This window comes from Typopeltis vanoorti, chromosome 3, assembly GCF_054136105.1.
Source record: "Typopeltis vanoorti isolate ZY-2024b chromosome 3, IOZ_Tvanoo_1.0, whole genome shotgun sequence".
Taxonomy (NCBI): Eukaryota; Metazoa; Arthropoda; class Arachnida; order Uropygi; family Thelyphonidae; genus Typopeltis; species Typopeltis vanoorti.
The window spans coordinates 100,918,452-100,941,194 of NC_143551.1; the positions used below are offsets into that span (position 1 = coordinate 100,918,452).

Consider the following 22,743-nt stretch of genomic DNA (forward strand, 5'->3'; position numbering starts at 1 on the left):
AATCATATTTTAATTCATATTTTTCATTTTTTTTTTATATTTAATCATATTTTAATTCATTTTTTTTTTAGTTCAAATGTTTAATTCTACTTAGAGAAGAAAGAGTGAAAGTTATAGGTTTGGTTCTAGTCAGTCACTGAAGGAAATTTTTCTAAGCCTTTTCACAGTGCTTACTGAGTTAATGGCATAAGTACGGTTTCTGAAAACTAGCATTAATACTGAAACTCAAAAAACAGTATAGAAATTACATCAGCTAATGCCATCAATACAATTTCTGCCCAGTGTGCAAAGATAGTATTAATCTCCTGGTGAAAGTGATTATCTGAGAGTCAGATAATCCAGAAACACTGGGCAATGAAATACATTTACCCCTCCCCCTACAGATAATGACAAACATCGATACCAATGGTGAGATTCAACTGCATAGTCGGTTGGTTGGAGAGTAGATATGTTATCCACTTAGCAAAGTAAAGCCAAATCAGCTGCCAGCAAATTTCCAAAAAGCTACAGAGTGTTGCCTACTTCCTTTTTTGAAAATATAAAGGCAAGGAATAAATGAGCAACTAAAAGTCATTAACTAACTGACTTTTCCAAAACCAGTACTTCTGTCGACAGTACCATCTGTCAACAGAAAATGTTAAGGCATATGTTCTATTCAATAACGCCTTACACTACTGTCACCAATGCAATAATCCCTTCTTGATGTGGGCATTTAGCACTAGATTTAATTAAAAATGAATGTCTGTAAAGTGTAAAAATAATTTCCCAGCTGTGAATACTGATATCATTTGCCATTAAATACAGTTCATAAAGTAAATTTTTTAACTTACATTGTTTGCAACAGGAAAAAATTTTAAATTTATGTTGAGCTTATGGTACATTAGTCAGTTTATTATTCACAGTTTATTAGTTTTCATAACCTAATCAGTACTTCATTAGCAGTGGAGATTTTGTATTTAAAATTTATTCAAATATTTTAAATAAACTTAAGAAATGAACATTTCAAAATATTATAACAAAAATAAGTTAAATTTTCACGCACTGAAAGGACAATTGTGATCACTTCCATTACTAATGCTAAGACTTCAGAAGAAAACTGGGTAGCTAAAGCCAAGAGGCCTTCCAAGACCGGTGCCAAATATGGTACTAGTAGAGAAGTCTGCTGTGAGTTCTTCAAGTGTTCACAGAACCTAAGAAGGAAGTACACACTTCTTACTCATATTCTAACACTGAAATTCCTTTTTTTTAAAAAAAAAAAAAAAATTCATTTTTGGCCATTTTAAACAAATGAATTCATAAATGTATATTTTTAAATGTAATCAAACTTAATTTACCAAAGATACTTAGGAATTGCATTTGGATTAACTTTAAGGATCTTTAATAAGTTATGTTAGTGAAGATTTTAATGCAGGATTGTGCGTGAGAGTGTTGTCTGGGATAAAGGAGAAGCTTTGATTAGATATGTCTAGTTTATAAGATAATCTATATCAACTAAAGATTTATGGTATGCATTTTGTTAATGTACAGCAGACTATCATTAGAACAAGCACTATTGTGATAAACTTGCTCACTATAACAGACTGAAAATTCCCAAAGTTTCAAAAAGCACAAATCTATAATAAAAGAAATTCACCACAGCAAACTAACTATTATAACAAATTTCAAAGACTCCTGACCTAATCTCCATTAGTACAAAGATATGCTGAAGGAAATTCACTCTGGCAAACTATCCATTATAACAAACTACTGAAAAATCCTGATAGAGGTGTCACAAAAAAACTTATGCTGAAAGAAATTTATTCCAGAAAACTATCCACTATAACCAACTCTTGTAGAGGTCCCAAAAAGTATTACAGTAAGTCAACTATGTTGTGTATACCCAATAGATCCAAACAGTCTAGGATTGCATGTTTACAGCTTGCTACTGATTTTTGATGATCAAGAGGTAAGTTTGACTAAATTTCTTTTTGTAACTGCAGATCAGTTGTTCATTATGTAGCAGGTAGGAAGGGGACTGACCTACCAATTCCTTGAGTGTGGCCACTAATTTTTTGGCTAAGTGATAATTTGGGCTGTCGATTCCTTCAACAATCGGATGTAGTGGTGTGACTGCTTTGTGTATTTTTGGCAGGCCATAAATTCTGGGAGCACGGGCATAATGAGGTATTAATTTTTTTGTTCACTATGTCCGACTGTTATCACTTAGCCAAAAAATTAGCGGCCACACTCAAGGAATTGGTAGGTCAGTCCCCTTCCTACATAAAAAATACACAACATTTCATTAATAAAATTAAAAACATTACACTCAATGACCAAGATTTATTAGTCAGCTTTGACATAACTTCCCTGTTCACCAATGTCCCAATCAATGACACTATCTTGCTCTTAAAGAACATATTTCCACACGACATCACAGCCCTCTTTGCCCACATACTCCGCTCCGGATATTTCGTGTGGCAAAACAATTTTTACCTTCAAATAGAAGGTACAGGCATGGGCTCACCGCTTTTCCCCCAATAGCTAACTTTTATATGGAAGACTTTGAGCAACGTACTCTAGAGACAGCATGTCTAAAGCCCAAAATTTGGCTCAGATATGTCGACAAAATTTTTGCCATTTGGCTCCATGGCCACGAAGCTCTAAATATATTCCTTAGCCACCTAAACAAACAACACTAACATATCCAATTCACCATTGAAATGGAAAAAAAACAACTCTCTTCCATTCCTAGACACACTTGTCACATGTCTTCCCTCTGGCTGTCTCTCCTTCTCAGTTTACCACAAACCTACACACACACAAGCCAATACATACACAAAAATTTTTACCACCACCCAACACAAAAACTAGGTGTCATAAGCACCCTTAAACACAGAGCTCTAACAATTTGTTCTAATGAACAAGCTCTGAACCAGGAATACAAAATCATCAACCAAACGTTTATAAAAAATGGATACAGTAAAAAAAAAACTATTCACAAGATCCTCCATAAAGATACCAGTAAGAACAAAAAAGATTTCAGGAATGCTATTGCCATTCCTTATGTTAGAGGCATTTCTGAAAAATTAGACAGAACACTACGCAAATACAACATTAAAACCACCTTTAAATCCCAAACAAGTTAAGACACCTACTCAGTTCTTCTAAAGATCCTCTTCCACACCTAGCCCACCCAGGGGTATACAAAATACTAGGGGAAACAGGGCGAACTATCCCAATCAGACAAGACGAACACAAACGACACATTAAATACCTCCATTTTGGAAAAACCGGCCTTTCTGACCATGCACTCCAAACATACCACAGAATTGATTGGAAAAATACCAAGTGCTACACCACACCAAAACCTGGTTTGAGAGAAAATTTAAAGAGTCATGTGAAATGCTCAAACATAACCCTATTCTCAACAAAAATGATGGCCTAACCATTCCAAGAATGTGGAGGACCCATCTACAACCTGTATAACAACCTAAACTGAACCAGCCTAAACTCGTAGTGGGATTTTTCTATGGCTCACCATAGAAAAATCCCACTACAAGAAGACAACCTGGCGAAGTGTTTGTAACATCCAACAGCAACTGAAGGAAATTATATTATAACAATCAGAACTGTACAAATCCAGAAGAATATTAATACATGAGGACTTTAGCAGTTTATTGTAGTTGTATTTATTTTTTATTTTTTGATTATTATTTTTTATTATTTTTTTATATATTTTATTTTATGTTTTATCACTAGAGGTCAGGCTAGGGAAAAGGATTAATTAACTATGTAGATTTTGTTTACCGGTATACAGGGCTAGAGCATGTAGCTTGGTTCCTTATACACTTGTATCCTTCCGATGATGACCTCGATACAGAGATCGAAACATCAAGTTTTATTTTATTAGTAATTAATAAAATAATCTGTTCAACGTGTGTGTTTTTGTGTCTCTAAATTTATAAATATGAATGCTGATCACCATGTAACCTTAAACTTGCTAAGACATTTGATCAAATAATTATTAAGTATGCTTTAATTATATTGTGGAGTGTAAGGGATGGGTATGCTCAGCAGTCACATCAAAATATTTGATGGCTGGGTGGAATTGGTCCCCATTGCTCATGCAACTCTCACTAATGGCTCCAAGTAGCTGGTAGAGTGCACCAGCAGCCACACCCTGGAACTGTGCCTCGATTGGCATGCAAAATTATGTGAGGGTATCAGCATTTTATGCTGTGGTGAAGGAGAGTGTCTCCTCCTTGTTGCACACTTGAAGACTGGAATGGCTGAGTTAGCAGATGACCAAAATTGAATTTGACAATGGTAATGAAGGCATGACAGCAAACTATGTGACATAGCCCAAGCACACTCCGAGACAAAACAGAGATGGGCCAGTCACCGTGGAAGAGATAGGAATCTCACCACATAACCTTCTGTAGTAAACCATGAAACAGAGAACTATGTTGGATTTAAGCAACAGAGACAAGGTTGGACTCTCTGCAACTGTTGTCTCTCGGAAACATTACAGGGAAGAAGAGAAACTCAGGAACGTAAGATGGATACTATGAAAATAGCATATGACGAAGATACCTTAAACCCTTCAGGGAGGGTATCTCCTCCTCCACGTCTGAAAACCAAGAATCTTCTCTTAAGGCTTGCAACTTGGAATGTAAGGACCTTATATGAAGCTGGGAAGTTAGATAACCTTATACAAGAACTTGAAGCAATGAAAATTGACATCGCTGCCATTTGACCTTCACTAATACCAGCGATGTCAATTTTCATTGCTTCTGAAGGTGCATATATTTGGACAATAAATATATTAAAAGGTTGAGCTGCAATTTTTAATGCAATTATCCTGTCACTTATAGGCCAAAATCCAAGTAAGGACTGCATAATCTTATTTTTTAGTACAAATGCTACTCCACTCCTATGACTGTCTCCACTTGAGTATATAATAGTGGAAAAATAAACAGAGCCACTCAATTATATACTCAAGTGGAGACAGTCATAGGAGTGGAGTAGCATTTGTACTAAAAAATAAGATTATGCAGTCCTTACTTGGATTTTGGCCTATAAGTGACAGGATAATTGCATTAAAAATTGCAGCTCAACCTTTTAATATATTTATTGTCCAAATATATGCACCTTCAGATTACCCAGATGAAGATGTAGAATATTTCTATGAAGGCATTCAAAATGCACTTAACAACGCAAAATCAAATGACATAACTATCGTTATGGGAGATCTAAATGCTAAAGTAGGCTCAGAAAAGATCTCTTCCTGCATGGTAAACCAGGGCCTGGGACATAAAAATCCAAGAGGAGAAAGATTAATACAGTTCTGTGAAGAAAACAATCTGGTAATAGCAAATACTTTATTTAGCCACCCTCCTAGAAGACTTTACACATGGAAAAGTCCCAGAGACAACTGTAGGAACCAGATTGACTATATAATGATTAAAAAAAAGATTCCGGAATAACATCTTACAAGCCAAAACATATCCAGGGGCTGATATTGGATCAGACCACAACCCTGTGAGGTAATTAAAGCAGGTATAATAAAATTAAAGAAAACAATGAAACCTATAAACATAGAAAAATATGATCTTGGCTCCCTTAAAAATCAAGAAATACAAGATAAATTTTTAAAGGAACTGGCACAATCCACTGCTGTTAATGTTCATGATTCTACCAAGCATCCTTACCCTAAAGATGAGATTGAGGATAGATGGCAGAAATTTAAAGAGGGCATAAAAAAGGCAGTAAAACAAGCAATTCCCAAATTTAAGAAGACAAGTAAACCCTGGATGAATGACAAGATAATATAAATGATGAAGGAAAGAAACAAACACAAAAATCATCCTGAATACAAGAACTAAAACAAGGAGATGAGGAAAGAATGTAGGATTGCAAAAGAACTATGGCTCAACAACAAATGCAAGGAAATTGAACTTCTGGACAAAAAGCACAAAACCAGAGAACTTCATGAAAAAGTTAGGGAGCTAACTAGCAAATCTTGCAAAAGAGTAGGCTCTCGTTGCATTGAAGATACCAATGGAAACATCCTAATGGAGAAAGACAAAATAAGGGATAGATGGGTAGAGTATTCAAAGGAACTATACAATCATGATGGAACAGATAAGCTGATGCAAGAAGATTTGGAGGGGCCTACTATTCTTACCTGGAAAGTAAAAATGCCATTAGGAAACTGAGACCAGGAAGAGACGCAATTATGGCAGAATATCTAAAAAGGCTTTAGATGATAAGGCTATAAGATCTCTGACTGACATATGTAACAAAATATACGAAACTGGACACCTGTCAGAAGATTTTAAGCACTCAACGTTCCTACCAATACCTAAAAAATCAAAGACAATCAAATGTGAAGAATACAGAACAATCAGTCTGATAGCAAAAGTTATGTTATATATCATCCTAGAAAGAAATAAACATAAAATCCAAATGAAAATTAATGAAACACAATCTGGTTTTCAGGAAAATAAAGGAACTAGAGAAGGACTCTTCAACATTAGAACTATCATAGAAAGATATCTGGAAAAACAGAAAGAAGTCTACTTATGTTTTATTGACAACACAAAGGCCTTTGACAATATACAACATGAACAACTAATCAAATGAATCAGAAATTTAGGAGTCGATGGTAAAGATACCAGATTACTGATAAATCTATATTGGGAGCAAACTGCCTCAATAAAAATATCAACCTTGGAGGAATTTCCAGTAAAGAAGGGTGTCAGACAAGGTTGTGTTCTTTCTCCTATATTGTTTAACCTCTATACTAAAAATATCTTCCGGCAATTAGAAGAATTTAAAGGACTCAGCATAGGAGGCAGGAATATAAACAACTTAAGATATGCAGATGATACAGTACTGCTAGCTGAAAATAAAAAAAATCTTCAAAACCTACTAGAAGAGAAGGTGAAGCTAAGTGAAAAATATGGACTTAATTTCAACTTCAAAAAACTAACACCATGCTGGTAACAATACCCGATATAAATATTAAGATCAGAGGAAATACTTTAGATCAAGTAGAGACTTATATACATTTGGGTCAACTAATTACAGAGAATGGAAAGTGTGATAAGGAAATATTAAGAATAGAAATTGCTAGATCAACCTTCATTAGCATGAAAAGCATTCTGACCCCAAGGGAAATTCATACAAAAACAAGAATTTGGCTGTCCAAATGCTACGTATTGTCAACACTGCCATATGGAGTATAAACCTGGACAATATCAAAATTTTACACTGTAGCTCACTCTGGTCTAAGAATTACACAATACAATAAAAAATAAAGCTTTACGTTACCAACAGACGAATTCATTAGGAGATACTTTTCATCGTGTCTTCTTGTAGGTTTCTTTCAGGTCATCACCATATTCATCGAGTTGTTGTTCCTTGACTTGACTTCTTGGTGATTTCAATCATGAATCACTTCTTTACCTTATGTCCAATATTCTGTCTGGCAGAAGGGCACGGCTGGAGCTATACGAAGTTTTGCCATACGCCGTTTGTCCCGTCGCATGGATGGCTATGCTCTGACAAGCCAGCTATTACCACTCCTGAACGACTCCCGCTCGACTCTGTCGCCTCAGAGTTATGACCCACCACATGGAAAACTGCAGGGGGTGGGGGGGGGAGAAAACACCAAAACCTGAACTAGTAACGAAAAAGGCAAAAAGACCGCAAACTCGCGTCGCTAAGACTTTTATATGCTTCGTGTCTGTTCTCCCTAATACGTCATTGATTTGCAGACGCCACCTAATTCTCCTTGCGTTTCCGCGTGGGCAGCTTGCACGTGCCTTAGGTTCGTATAGCAACTGCCTGCAGTCATGTTTATAATCAGATTACAATAAATTACTCTAAACTCTGACCTTGTCGTTACAAAGTCACCTCTACATTACCATATTTCTTGTCAGTTGTTTAAGGACGATTTACAAAATATTTACATAGAAAAATTACATGAATGGACTATTATTACTATATATATACACAAGGATTTCTATTATTATCTATTTACAAATAATTCTTTTTAGGAGATTTCTTGGCACTTCAGTTAAATCCTAAATGAAATACTCAAAGACAATTGAAATGTTCATTCCAAATTTAACACTTGGTCACATACTAAGGCATGAATCCCTACAAAAAACACATCTAGAAGGAATGATACAAGGAAAAAGAAGAAGAGGAAGACAAAGAACAGATTGGATGAGAAATATTAAGGACTGGACCTTTTTTGTCCTATGAAGAATGCAAAAGAGAAGCACAAACTGTTCATGGTGGAATCTCATGGTAGTCAACCGCCTCGAAGGAGATGACATCTGACAAAACAAGACATTATATTGTCTACGTAACTGAGTTATTAGTTTTCTCTCTTGCTGAGCATTACTCTAATTATGGACAGATCTTTATTGCAACTAATGCTGATCTTCCACAAAGTTCTGTTCTTTTATTTACTCTGTTCCATTTATAAATCAATGACCTTCCATAACTGAATGCAGATCCACACCATAGTTTTGTTAATGACAGTGCACTCCTGTGCTGATAAAAAGGCAAACCACCTATAATCATATCAGGAACAATAACATGGCATTTTGCTTGAAAAAAATTAGCAGAACCTTGAACATAATAGCAAAAAAGGCTTCTGGACCTAATGGCATATTCTTTGCAATTGTACTTAAGAGCTCTTCAGAACTAACTTGTTCTATATGATCTTGATACTATTATACTTTCATGGAATGTATCCTACAGCAGGGAAGCAAGCCCATATTCAGCATATTTAAAAAACAAAGTGTGTGTTGGGGGAGAGGGGGGATATAAAGGTCTGCTAGCAAACTATTCAGCTATTGTCCCCACCCATACACCCACCAGAGCACACTAAAATAATGGAAAGATCGTTAAAATCAACTTCGCATCACCTGGAGGATCACAAGTTAATCCATGATGACCATCAGAAGAGATTCTGCAACTCAAGATCCACAGCAGATCACCTTGCCTCTGTCATCCACCTAAGGACACATGCCATGAAAAGATTTGAAGAAATATCTTATTGCAGTTGAAATTTCTAAAGAATTTGACCAGGTCTACCATTCCCCTTTTGTAATTGAGTGGCCAGTTTTCTCTCTGGTTATTCACTAAATTTAATAGCAAACAGTGCCCCCCCCCCCTCCAGATTACAGAGTCTGTAATCCACATACTGGAATCTGTCTTCATAATCTAAATCCTATAAATTGAATATAATCTTTGCATCTCTTCTTTGCACTCTTTCCGCAGCTTCTTTATCCTCCTGGAACATGGGTTGAGAACAGCCTCTGAAGTTCTTTAGTCCACTATGAATCCTGGATTTTTCTGTCCTTGAAAACAATTTCACCACCTGCACTCAGGAATATTCAAGCAATGTTTTTCTCAGATTGTGTCACTGGGTTTTCAATATTTGATTCTTGCTTTCAAAACTCCATGTTTTCTCCAATAATATCTGTATGTGTTGTTTAGCTCAAACTACTAAAATTTGATTACTATGATTATGATTGATTGATTATGATTATCAAATTTGACTATTTTAAATAGCTGCTTACTCTTGTATCCTAAACCACTGAAAAGGGTATCACTATTATTAATAACATAGTCAATAAAACTTTTATTTGTGAGTGTTCTTTTTATGTGAATTTATGCACACTACATGGAATTTGTTTGATCATGCTGCTAGTAATGATTAGTCCATGTCCTGAATACAAATCTAGCAGGCACCGATTATTATTTGAAAACAGCTTACTTTGGTCTTTTTGCTAAATCTGTCCACGTAATTCCAGACACTAGTATAGAATAAATTTCTTACCCTATGGTTTAGATCTCCAACAAGGACCAGCTTTTCTTTTCACATCAAGTCAGATGTGTTCTTTAAAGACTAAATCTTTCTGTAAGAAAACAGGTTTCACTGTTCATTTTCCCATTTTAAAATTTATCCACTCAAATTGAAATTACATGCCATTCATTAAGTTCATTTTTGTGGTAGTGATGAATACTACAGCAGCTCCTTCCTTTCCCCGATTATTATTACTTGGATATAACATATTATTCAGCAGTATATCACACCTTCATTTCGTTTAACACTAATTATGTCAACATGATACTTCTAATTCTTCTATGAGTTGCACTTCTATTTCCATTGGTTCACATTGACAGTGCCTGTCTTCCATTTCCTATTGCATTATTCTTGCTGAATTGTGTTGTAAGACCATAATAGTATACATACATAGCTACAGCTAATAAAGAGTAGTTTATTTGGTTATATCCCAAATTGCCATCTCATTCACATTTCTAAATCACTTAAGGAATTGACAACGCACATAAGAATATAAATTAAATTACACTTTAATAAATATTTCCAATATTTCGGCAACGTCACGTAGTCATCTTCAAAAGGAACTTACAAAAAAGGCACGTGCATGAAGGCACTACAACCCAGTAACTGAGAATGAAGTGATGAAGCTATTGTTCTAAAAGTCCTGATGGTGCTCCCTAGCAGGCTATGTAGGTGTTCTTGGCCATTGGGCTGAAGGTCTGCTGATGTAAGCCTCCCAAATTTAGGGCAGTCTCATGCAACCAAATCTGTTGAGGTTTGGAGAGTTTCTTAGGGCTGAGGCTGATTCCATGAATAGTCTTTCGAATTTGAACTTGCTACGGTGTATTATTGTAACTTTCTTCCACCGTATTCTGTGGCGTGTATCCAGAGCATGGTCTGCAAGACCAGAGTGGCTATACTTGTGAAACCGGATGTAGTTCTTGTGTTCCGAAATTCTGATATTCGCTGTCCTGCCTGTTTGGCCAAAGTAAGACAGTTTACAGCTGCAAGGGACCTGGTATACACCAGGTAGGTCTAGGGGAAGTGGTTGGTCTTTAGTGGAGTGGATAAGGGATGCCAATTTTCTGTATGGTCTGTAACAGGAGGTCAAGTCATGTTTTTTTAAGACCGTAGCAAGTTCAAATTCGAAAGACTATTCATGGAATCAGCCTCAGCCATAAGAAACTCTCCAAACCTCAACAAATTTGGTTGCATGAGACTGCCCCAAATTTGGGAGGCTTACATCAGCAGACCTTCAGCCTAACGGCCAAGAACAACTACATAGCCCGCTAGGAGGCACCATCAGGACTTTTAGGAGAACAATAGCTTCATCACTTCATTCTCAGTTACTGTGTTGTAGTGCCTACGTGCACGTGCCTTTTTTGTAAGTTCCTTTTGAAGATGGCAACGTGACGTTGCCGAAATATCGGAAATATTTATTAAAGTGTAATTTAATTTATATTCTTATGTACATTGTCAATTCCTTAAGTGATTTAGTAATGCATAACCAACATATAAGTTTGTCTGCGAGACATTCACATTCATTCAGCATCTAAGTGATAATTAATAATGGGAATGATATAGTTAAATGAGGAAGAGACTGGGTCAACAGCCCAGTCAGTTTTATGCATTATTTAAAGGATATACGTGGGCTGTTCAATAAGTAATAAGACTAATTTTACTGTGGCGAAACCACTCATCACAATATTAATTTCTGTGGAATAAAGAAATGTTGCTTCTTACTGCACCACGATAATGCAAGACCACATATTGCTGGTTATGTAGTGGACGTTTTGCAGAAGAACAACACAGATATCCTACCACACCCTCCATACAGTCCTGATCTCGCACCGTGCGATTTCTGGCTGTTTCCTCAGTTCAAGAAACCACTAAGACGCCGCCATTTCGAAAGCAACAAAGCATGTGTAAAATTTGCGGGGGCGGTTTTGAAAGAACTCTCAAAAAACGGACTTTCACATTGTTTAAGAAGTGGATGCAACGTTGGGACAAATGCATCGCGTCTCATGGTAGTTACTTCAAAAAAGACCATGTAAATGATGACAATTAAAGGTAATCTGTTTTCTGTATAAATATAGTCTTATTACTTATTGAACAGCCTACGTATAAGGTTTCCTGCACTTTACTACTTTACTAGCTTTGACAGTTACCTTAAAAAATAATATAAAATTTACTATTACCTGTGTAGTTTATCTCTTGAACAAGATGTATTCTAGCTAAAATTAATCTAAATCATATTTCTATGAATAAATTTCATATCTATCATAACAAAAACACAACATTTATCATTATATTTTTAGTATTTTCAATCACATATTTACCCCCATACTGCTCTCACTGCAGATACTCTAACACTTGATGGATGTGATTCCTGTAGGCCACTTACTGTTGCTTGAAGAAACCTAAAATACAAAAAAGATTTCTGATATAAAAAAAAATAATGCAAAAAAAAAAAAAAAGGGGGAAACTAATGTTAAAAAATTAATAACTAAATTGAATATACATTTTCAATTGTTATATTCAACTCTCACACTAGCAAAGTCTTGCACACACACACACACACTAGTAAACAAATCTATAGTGAACATGCTATCAATCATAATATTGACCAGCAACATGTAGTGTTGCTGGTCAAATGAATAGAGTACTAGTTCTCCAACCAACAGACTGTGGGTTTGAATCTCATCATAGATGAAGAAGTCAATGTCTTTAGGTGGTAGATGAATGTCACTATCCCTTAATGGAGATATTAAGTAGCTTGAAAAAAAGTTTCATTTTAGGGTCTAGAAAAGGTGTTAAGTCGGAGTGAAACAAAATATTAAAGAAAATTACATTTCACTCAGACTTAACATAGTTCTCACTCTGGAACAAATAATGAATTTTCAGAAATGAATAAGCACTTGTATAGCAATCTTAATTTAGTTTTACGTCTTTTATCTTGTATTGTATTGTGAAATTTTATTATGTATGGCTACTGAGTCTCAAATACTATGCAAGTACCTGACAATTGCTGGGAGAGAAATAATATTCAAAAATGTGAAATGGCCGACTTCAGAAACACATAATACTGTGTACAGGCATATCCGTTAGTAAGCATGGTTCCCCCCCTCCCTCCACCGCTACACTCCATAAGTTACGAGAGGATTCCGCATGCGGCGCTAAGTGCAGTGTGACGTGGAGAAAGATGACGTAGATGTCGATGACAAAAGTAAAAGGAGTGGCGCGCCGTTTAAAAAAGCATGTAACGCTGGAGACAAGGCTTTTAGACGTTTTTCCCCTGCTGTGTTCCTGTGCTCTCGTAGGTCCGGCTGGTGTGGAGCCACCATGTGGTTTTCCTTTGTTCAAGGAGATATCGGAAGAATGACCAGGAAGCCTGCCAAGTGGGAAACTAGCCCAGCAGACTAGATTTGCAGAAGACTGCAGAAATATCCAGCTATGAAGTACAGAGGGAATCTGTGGTGAACATCATGAGAATACGTGAAGTAAAGCAGTCGTAGAAGGAAGATATCCGATGAGATAAGGAAGCAGCCAAAGTAACATACCAGCAATTGGTAAGGTACAAAATTTTGTTCCTCCTATCTAGTGGAAATGTTTAGGAAGATTTTATTGTATTGTGCTATGAGAGACTCTTAGGACAGAAATTGATAAATTGAGAAATGAAACAGAATATTGTACGTAAAGTTTATGTGGCAGATAGAATCTAGAGTTTACTGCTAAAATTAAGAGATACAGAAAGTTGTTTCATGAATTAACCTTGAGAGAGATTTACTAGAGTTCTTAATTAAGTCTGTTATATATATATATATTGAATAGGATTGTCAGAGAAAATTGAGAATGGAACTTAATTCGTATTGTGAATGGAATTGATTAACTAGAGTGGCACAAAGAGACTGAGTATGTTGAATGTTATAAAATATGTTTCTCAGACTGAGAATTATAGAAAGGATAAAGTAATAGTATATATGAGTGCTAATTCTCTACCTAGCTTTGATTGTTTGGTTGATTCAGTTTTATAACGTGTATTATATGTATTTTCTTGAAATTAAATGTTTTGTTTAAATATAAATGTTGTATTGCCTGAACTTAGAACCTATTGCACTTGCTTATAAAATTTAGCGAACCTAAAAAGGCAGGAAATTAGATAATATTGGGTCATGACCGCAAGTTGGAAAATATATAGTTGATAAGAGTGAATGCTAACTGTATACTAACTCCTTGGTCATACAAGTTTAGTATAATCTAGGATTCAGGGTGGTGCAGCGAAAATAAATAAATTTCTCTGAATTTGAATAAGAAGTTAGAACCAATGCTGAGACAAAGAAATAGGCATCTGCCATTTGCATTTTCTTTGTCTCACAAACCAACAGCTTCATTCTTGTCAGGGATTCGGCCTGAGTTAAGTTAAGTGAGATAGATGTTTAAAGTAAGTGGTATTAAATAAGAAAAAGGAAAGAAAACACAGGAATTATTGAGAGAAAGGTAGAATAAAGTAATATATACATATGAGAGATAAAAGAGGACCTCAAACATAAGAGAGTCGACACAACACAGGAGTCTCCAAGCTATGGCCCGCAATATGATTTTATCCGGCCTGCCAATTGGACTAATTTTTCAATAAGAATCCGCAAAAAAAACATGGGGTGTTGATAGATTTCAAATGCATTAATTAAAATTGTGTTCAAATATATTCCAAAATATATTTACAAAATATAAAAATATATTTTGTAAAGTACTGTCTCCCATAAAGGGGATAGACGTAAGCCGTCGGATCATCATCAAATCTACTTCAAAGCTAGTAAGTCTCTTTTAAGTAATCAGTTACACGAAGCTAAAAAATCTCTTGCCCTCTTAAATAGAGAAATTATGGATATAAAAAATGCTCTGGAATCTGTTTTAATGGTTGAAACTTTCAATACTGTAATGCACATATCTTCGAGTTCTTACTTAAAGGTCTTTAATTATTCTCGTGACAAGCTAAAACGCAAATTTGAATCACTGGTCAGCATACCTAGATCCAGTAATAATACTATTGATATAGATAAAGTAGTTATAAATGTTTCCGGACGTCCACTAACAGACTGTGAACGTTTTGTTTTATCAAAAGGACATGATTTCGCTGTTACGCTGAATAAGGTGCCACTTATGGATTTTTTTCATAACATAGACAGGGGTATTCGACCCTTATCCCCCCCAAAAAAAAATCAGCTAACAGATTACATTTTGAATGTGCACAAATTCTTTTTCATGCCAAGCCTCCTCGTCCTAATCTTTCTTACTCTGAGTTTAAAACATTGAAATCACTGAAAAATAACAATAATTTAATTATTATGAAAACTGATAAGGGGAAGGCTGTAGTGATTCAAGATAGGAAGGAATATGAGAGAAAAATGCTTCGCGACTATTCAACTTATAGGCCTCTTACATCGGATCCTACCCAGAGTCAATTGAAGAGACTTAATTCTCTTATAGATCATTTATCTACATGGAATGAAGATCAAATGAAAAAACTTAAAACCTTCTTTGGTCGTCCACCTAGATTGTATGGTCTTCCAAAAGTTCATAAACCAGGCATTCCATTAAGACCAGTCGTAGATTGTATAGGTTGCCCCACTTACAAAATCTCAAAATTTTTATCAAATTTACTCTCCTCTTCACTAGAAGAACTGATACTTATATAAAAAATACTTTGGATTTCAAAAATAAAATTTCAGATCTTCATTTAGACGTTTCTGATATCATGGTCAGTTTAGATGTTGTTTCTTTATTCACAAATGTGCCTCTTTCGGAAAGCATTGAATTACGCCAACAGTAATTTCCTTCAGACATTGTAAAAGTATTTGATTTTGTAATAAATTCTGGTTATTTTTCCTTTAAAAATAAGTTGTATCAACAAATTGAAAGAACAGCAATGGGTAATCCTCTTCCTCCTGCTATCTCCAATTTTTTTATGGAACATTTTGAACAACGTATCTTTGACAACATTTCTCCCAGACCTACTCATTGGTTCAGATATGTCGATGACATTTTTGCTGTATGGAATGGCTCTTCGGATGAACTTCAACAATTTCTCACTAAGTTAAACGCATTTCATCCTAGGATCAAGTTTACCCTAGAAGTAGAATCAAATAAGCAGTTAGCCTTTTTAGATCTTCTAATTCTTTACCAACCAGATAGTAACCTACATTTCTCAGTTTATAGAAAGAAGAAGACTCATACAGGTCATTATATCCATGCGGAATCTTATCACCATCCCAGTCAAAAGGATGACTGGGATGGTGATAAGATTAAAACACTATTAAAACACTGGTTCATCGGGCCCACTCCTTTTATTCTTCAGATGATCTTTTACAGAAAGAACTACAATATATAACTTCTTCCTTTCTATCTAATGGTTATAAGAAATGCTTCATTAAAAGAACTTTGAGTAGTTTTAACGTCTTCCTCTTCGAACACAGAAGAAATAACGCGCATTACTATCCCTTATGTACAAGGCATCAGTGAACGTATAGCAAAAGTTTTAAAACCACTGAATATTTTTGTTGCCTTTCGACCGTTTAGAAAAATCTCCACCTTTCTCACTTCTCCTAAGGACAAGCTTCCACATCTTAATCATCCAGGTGTCTACCAGATTCCGTGCTCTTGCGGATTATCTTATTTCGGACAAACGGGAAGATCTGCCTCTATTCGGCTAGAAGAACACCAATCTTATATTGAATACTTTAAACCTGAAAAGTCTGGACTTGCAGAACATACCATCTTCACTAGATACAGAGTTCATTGGAGAAAGACAAGAGTTCTTCACAAAAGTCAGTTTCTCATGGAATGCCTTTATAAAGAAACATGTGAAACTCTACTTCATTCTCCTAACTTAAACAGATCCGATGGCTTACGTCTATCCCCTTTATGGGAGATAGTACTTTACAAATAGCTAATCTTTCCTAACTTTTTATTGTATTGATTTTTTTTATTGATTTTTTTTTTTTATATTTTTTATTATTTATTTTTTTTTCTTTAGGAAAGTTATTGACCTTTTTAGTTATCTTACAACAGCTACTTAGGTGGTGCTTTTTGGAATTGTCAGTTATTGTTTAATTTGAGCTTAATGTACTGAAGATGCCTGTAACACAGGCGAAAATTATACTATTAAATAATCTTTGTACGTGAGTTTTTTCCGTTATTAATTTTGTATCGATATGTCTACTCACGGTATACCACTTTTAAAACTGATATATCTAGTTCTAGAGTTATTTTTTACTATGGCCCGCTGAACAATGATGACGTACCCAATGTGGCCCTCACGGCGAAAAGTTTGGAGATCACTGGTCTAGAACAACATTTCGAGATTAACTAATCATTAGACCACTCATCATATTAATACTAATGTATGATTTGCACATAAATGATATAGAAAATAACCTGAAATATTCAGTTGTTTGCTATTGATGTGAAATTGGGTAGTGTAATAGTTAATCAAGGTAATGTGGAGAGCTTGTAGGATGATTTAAATAGGCTGTCAGTATGGGCTAAAGTTAAGGGGTGTTCAGTTTAATGTTAAGAAATGCAAAGTTATGCATTTTGGGATAAATAAATTACAAGTCGTGTATCACATTGATGGCACTGTACTCCAGGAAATAGATTAAACTAGAGATTTAGGGATGGTGGTAGACAAAGAGTTAGCTCTCTGTCTACCACCATCCCTAAAACATATTAACATATTAACAACATATTAACACCAAAAACATATTAACAAGTAAAGAAAATGAAGTTTTTATTGTTCTTTATAAGGCCTTGATACGCCCACATCTGGATTACCCCCCCCCCCCCAGAAATTACACCAAGAAACCCAGGGGATAAGACTTCATCCCCTGGGTTTCTTGGGGATGAGGAAGCAGTGGAGAGGATTCAGAGGCGAGTGACTAAGATGGTGAGTAGCCTGTGGAATGTTCCCTATGAGGATAGACTGAAGGTGTGTGTGGATTGCAGATGTTAGTTGATAGGAGAAAAAGAGGGGATATGATAGAAATGTTTAATTAAGTTGCTTAAAGGGTTTTATAGGATAGATGCAGGGGAAATGTTTCAGCACTTGGTAGAGGGACCAGAACAAAGGATTATCCCTGGAAGTTGAATAAAGATGTGGATGAGAAAGCAGTAGGGTAGGGATGTGAGGACCAGATTTTTTTTTGCTTGGAGAGTTGTGAATGAGTAAATCGAGTACCAGAGTCATTTGTGAGTACTCTGTCTGTTAATAGGTTCAAGGAGAGGTATGATAGATTGTTTGGATATATTGGGTCTCCCATGATGTGTCTTTGGACTCCATGGTGGTGCCCGTATAATTTTTTTTTTTTTTATTAATCTCAAAAATATTTACATATATGCTCTAATCTTCTTAAGTGACATTTCACCATGCTATTTTACAAAGTACAGCAACTAAGTGCTGCAGATTATGGTTCATTTTCCACATTAGACTTATATTAAAAAATAATAATTTAATTCTTTTTTATTATTAAAAATTGTGATTATTTATTATGAGTTTACAATACATATGGATATGGTTTTTTTTAACAATGAAATTCATACAAATTTTCCTTTTTTTTCTGTATAACGTATTAATAACAGATACTGTAGTTGGTAATTTATAGTTGTGGCTAAATAAATTGCATTTTTACAATATTTATACAATAACAATAAGTTATACAGGCAGCCCTCGGTTTATGCCTCAGTTCCGTTCCTGAAAAAAATTGGCATAAACTGAATCGGTGTAAAACGAACCCAATTTTAATGGGAGATATGAAGTTACATTCCACGCAGTCAAAAAATATGCACATGAAATATGTGTACCATTATTATATTTAAAGCTTTGATAATACATACATATATATTTGTTAAAATAAAATTATTAATAACGAAAACAAAACAAAATTATATACAAAAAAATATCAAACTTCAAAAAGATATTACATATTTCTATGTTGAAGTCCTGGTTTCGGATCACCTGTATTTTTTTTTTTTAAAAAAGTATCCAGTGTTAACTGCCTAGATTTTCTTTTTTCTTTCTTTAAGGAGTTCAGTGTAAGGTCAAATAGATGTGATTACACTCCTTTATACATTTGCACTCCGTTCTCAATTATGGTGCATTTCGCAGAGTTCATCAGTCAATGTCTCTATGCTTGCAAGGATACGCTGTAAATCGGCTGTTTTCATATCTCTCAGAGGACGTTCTTCATTTTTTTCTCCTCCTTTGGATGTTGACTTAATCGTTCGGCTAATTCTTTTAAGCCTTCATTGGAAAGTGGTTTATCATGGCTCTCTAAGACTTCTGTCACATCTTCAGCTGTAAAATTGTACAATCCCACCTCTCGCACAAACTTGGTAACATCTTCAATAACATTCTCCTCGTGCTCTAATTCCTCGAAGTCGTGCATAAATGCTGGAAGAAGTTTTCGCCATACTCCTTTTAAACACTTTGGTGACACGTCGTTCCAAGCTGACTTGATGTTGTTAATGCCCTTCAAACTATCGAATGACTGCCAATAGTCTATAATAGTTTTTCCTGAAGTGTCCAAGACTTTTACCATTTCCATAAATGTTATACAGAGGTAATAGGCTTTCAAGATCGATATAATCCCCTGATCCATTGGCTGCAAAAGCAATGTTGTGTTTGGGGACATGTAAACAACCTTGACAATCCAATGGTGTTCTTACTTCAGCAAGATTTTGAGGATGTCCAGGGGCATTATCCAAGAGAAGCAATGCCTTGGCTGGCAAATCATTTTCTTTACAGAAGTGAACCACAGTAGGACAAAAATAATTTGTCTACTAATCTATAAAAAAAGTCTTGTGTAACCCAAACTTTCTTGTTCCATTTCCAATAGACTGGCAGCATGACTTTTAAACCCTTGATGGCACATGGTGTCTGTGAATGGTACACCAACATTGGTTTAAGCTTCAAAGTTCCGGAGACATTTGCACCCAACAAAAGCATAACTCTATGTTTTGCAGCTTTAAAATCTGGAGCGGAACATTCTTCACAGGAAATGAAGTGCGTGATGGCAATTTTTTACAGTAGAGCCCAGTCTCATCAACATTAAAAATGAGATCAGGAGGATAACTTCCTTGTTCTACAGACTTGAAATTCTTCAGGAAAAGCAGCTGCTGCCGCAACATCTGCATTTGCAGCCTCACCACATAATTTGACACTTTGACACTTACTTCAAGATTTGCATCTCATGAACCAACCTTCGCTTCCTAAAAATGCTTCTTCGCCTCCATCTGTCTTTTTAAGATCCTCAAAAATTGTTTTTGTTTTCTCAGTTATAACAGCCTGCATCAGAGGAATGTTTTTCTGATTCAAGTCATCCACCCATAATGATAATCATTTTTCCATTTTTTCATGAAGTTTACCCCTGCTATAACGTAGTTTTGCAATTAATGCTGCCGTAGATTGTTGCACAGACTGTTTTATTCTATCTGCATTTTTCATAATTGTAGTAACAGTCGATGGAGGTAAGTTCATGCTTCTGCAGACATTAGCACGTGTCTGCCATCTTCCATTCTTCGAATCACCTTCATCTTTTTTTCAAGTGTGATTGATTTCCACACCTTCTTAACACCAAGTTCTGCTAATTTTTCTGCACTTCTATTATCAGACATGGTATGTAATTACGTACTTTATCAATTTAAATATGTATGTACATAAAAAAAATTAAATAGAACGATTAGGTAGATGTAACGTTAAAACTAGGTTTGATACATATACATCATAGTAGCTCGTAAACACTTAAACTCCAGAGTGCCTGCTAGAGTCGTTTCTCAGTCAACCAGACTACAGTAAGAAAGCATGCGCAGGCAACTGGCGTTATTGTGAATCAGCGTAAATTGAACCAGAGTAAACCGAGGACTGGCTGTATTTACAATTTTTTGCTTTAATGTATTTAAGCTCTGTAACAACAGCACTTAAATGTAATATATGGATTTTTTTTTTTTTTTTTTTGGTCACTTGCATCCTCAAAACCTTTTTATTAAGCTTATTTGAAGAAGACACAGGTTAGTTATTATTGGTTTGATTGCTATGTTGAAAGAAGGATGATATTTGATAGGTCTGATATCCACTACAGTGTAGGATAAGAAATTCATTCACATGCACATCCAGTGATGGACACGCACACATGATAATTTGGAATGTCATGATGTGTTGCTGAACTGGAAAGCCTGAACTAACATATTAGGTTTCTTTAAGTTTGTAAGGTGTGTACGGCGTGTGTTTCTTGTTCATAATATGTCCTTAAGGCTCTTTTCAGGCTATTGTAGTTAGTTAGGTTCCTGTATTCAAAAGGTAGTTTATTTAGCACATCTGGGATGTAGAAGCTTCAAGTGGCCTTTCCATAGTTATTATATTTATATGTGATATAATTAGTTGTCTGGGGTCTTGTTATACGGTATGTATTTCTGGCTGTCCTGTAATTGGCACCAAAATAATGTTTTAGCATAGCTGCATATAGTAACATAAGTTTTGCTGTAGTTTGTGTTCTGACATTCATCATCATCATCAACAACAACCATGGATCCAATGCCCATAGCTGTCTGATGCCATCTTGATATGATTTTTCCATTGCATTCCATTTTGTGCGAGATGACTCAGTTTGTGTATAGAGTTTCTGCACCAATTAACAATGTCATCGCCCCATTCTCTGTTTGGTTTTCCCCTTTTTGTTCTTTCCTTCAATCATCTCAAACAGCAGCATTTTTATTTTCCTCTCATCATTCATTCTACATATATGGCCAACGAGACATATTTTCCTTTCAATTATTTTCTGGAATTTTCTCGATTATCTTCAGTTTTATCATTTTGTACTATAATGACATTAATTTATTGTTTGTCATATGCACAGAAAGCATACGTCATTATAGCGTATCTTAGTAAATTTTGGCATGGTGCTTTGTGTATTAGTGTTTTGGGAACTGTAGAGTTTGCCAGTTATTGTTCAGTTTGTTTTGTACATGGTTTATGTGGCTATTCTAGTTCATATAGCCACATAAACCATCTACAAAACAAACTCCAAACAATAACTGGCAAACTACATCATCAAACTACAAACCGATTAAAAATAAATTCCAAGGTATTGTATTGTTTCAGCCTGAGTGATGGTAGTGGTTTTACTGTTAGTGCATTTTTTATGTTGAAGAGTGGCTGTTGGATGGTTACATATATATATATATACAGGGATACCTTAATTATCGCAGTTATTGTTGCCATGAAAAATACGCAATAATCGAATCCGTGATAATCGGGATAAATAATGTGTGGAAAATGGGTGATCGATGCCAAGGGTTTTTCAAATTTATTAATAAAATTTTATATATCAAGTAAAGAAGAAATGTGTTAAACATGTTAAGTAAAAAATGAAGGTTCATTAAGAAAAACAAGATTATTCTTTAATCTTTATTTATATATAAGAAGTCCATATATATATAAGAAGTCTCCAGTTCATTCTCAAGATCTTTCTATAGCACTTCCTCTAGAATGCTAATATCCTTCTTTCAGTGTATATAAAGCTGGTATTGTGTCTTTGTTCCCAAAAGATCAGTACATACAGTACATACAATTATTCTTTCCTGGATAAAAATTGGTGTAGAATTGTCAGGTGGAATTTTTTTTCTTTCTTTTTTCTTTGTATAAAACTCGGTAGCAATGGATGGAATTTTCAATTTCCTGACAAACTTTCAGTGATCGCTCGAGATTAGGATCGCCGTTCAAGATTTTTTCTTTAAAATTTTCAGCAATTCTAAGCATTTTGTCCATTTCTTTGAGGGTAAATTCCTTCGGAGCCAAGTCAATTTGTTCATTATCATCATCGATTTGAGCATCGTAAGCACGTTCT

The 22,743-nt window shown here is 35.1% G+C and overlaps 1 protein-coding gene across 1 annotated transcript in view; it reads right to left on the bottom strand.

Moving 5' to 3' along the window:
- Ipo9 (Importin 9) overlaps positions 1-22,743 on the bottom strand; it is a 493,522-nt gene that overhangs the window by 205,001 nt on the left and 265,778 nt on the right. Inside the window, exons 14-15 of the mRNA XM_090390464.1 lie at positions 12,187-12,267; positions 1,043-1,190 (exon numbers count right to left, since the gene is read on the bottom strand). Of these exons, the coding sequence (XP_090246590.1) occupies positions 1,043-1,190; positions 12,187-12,267 (229 nt within the window). The remainder of the gene's footprint in view (positions 1-1,042; positions 1,191-12,186; positions 12,268-22,743) is intronic.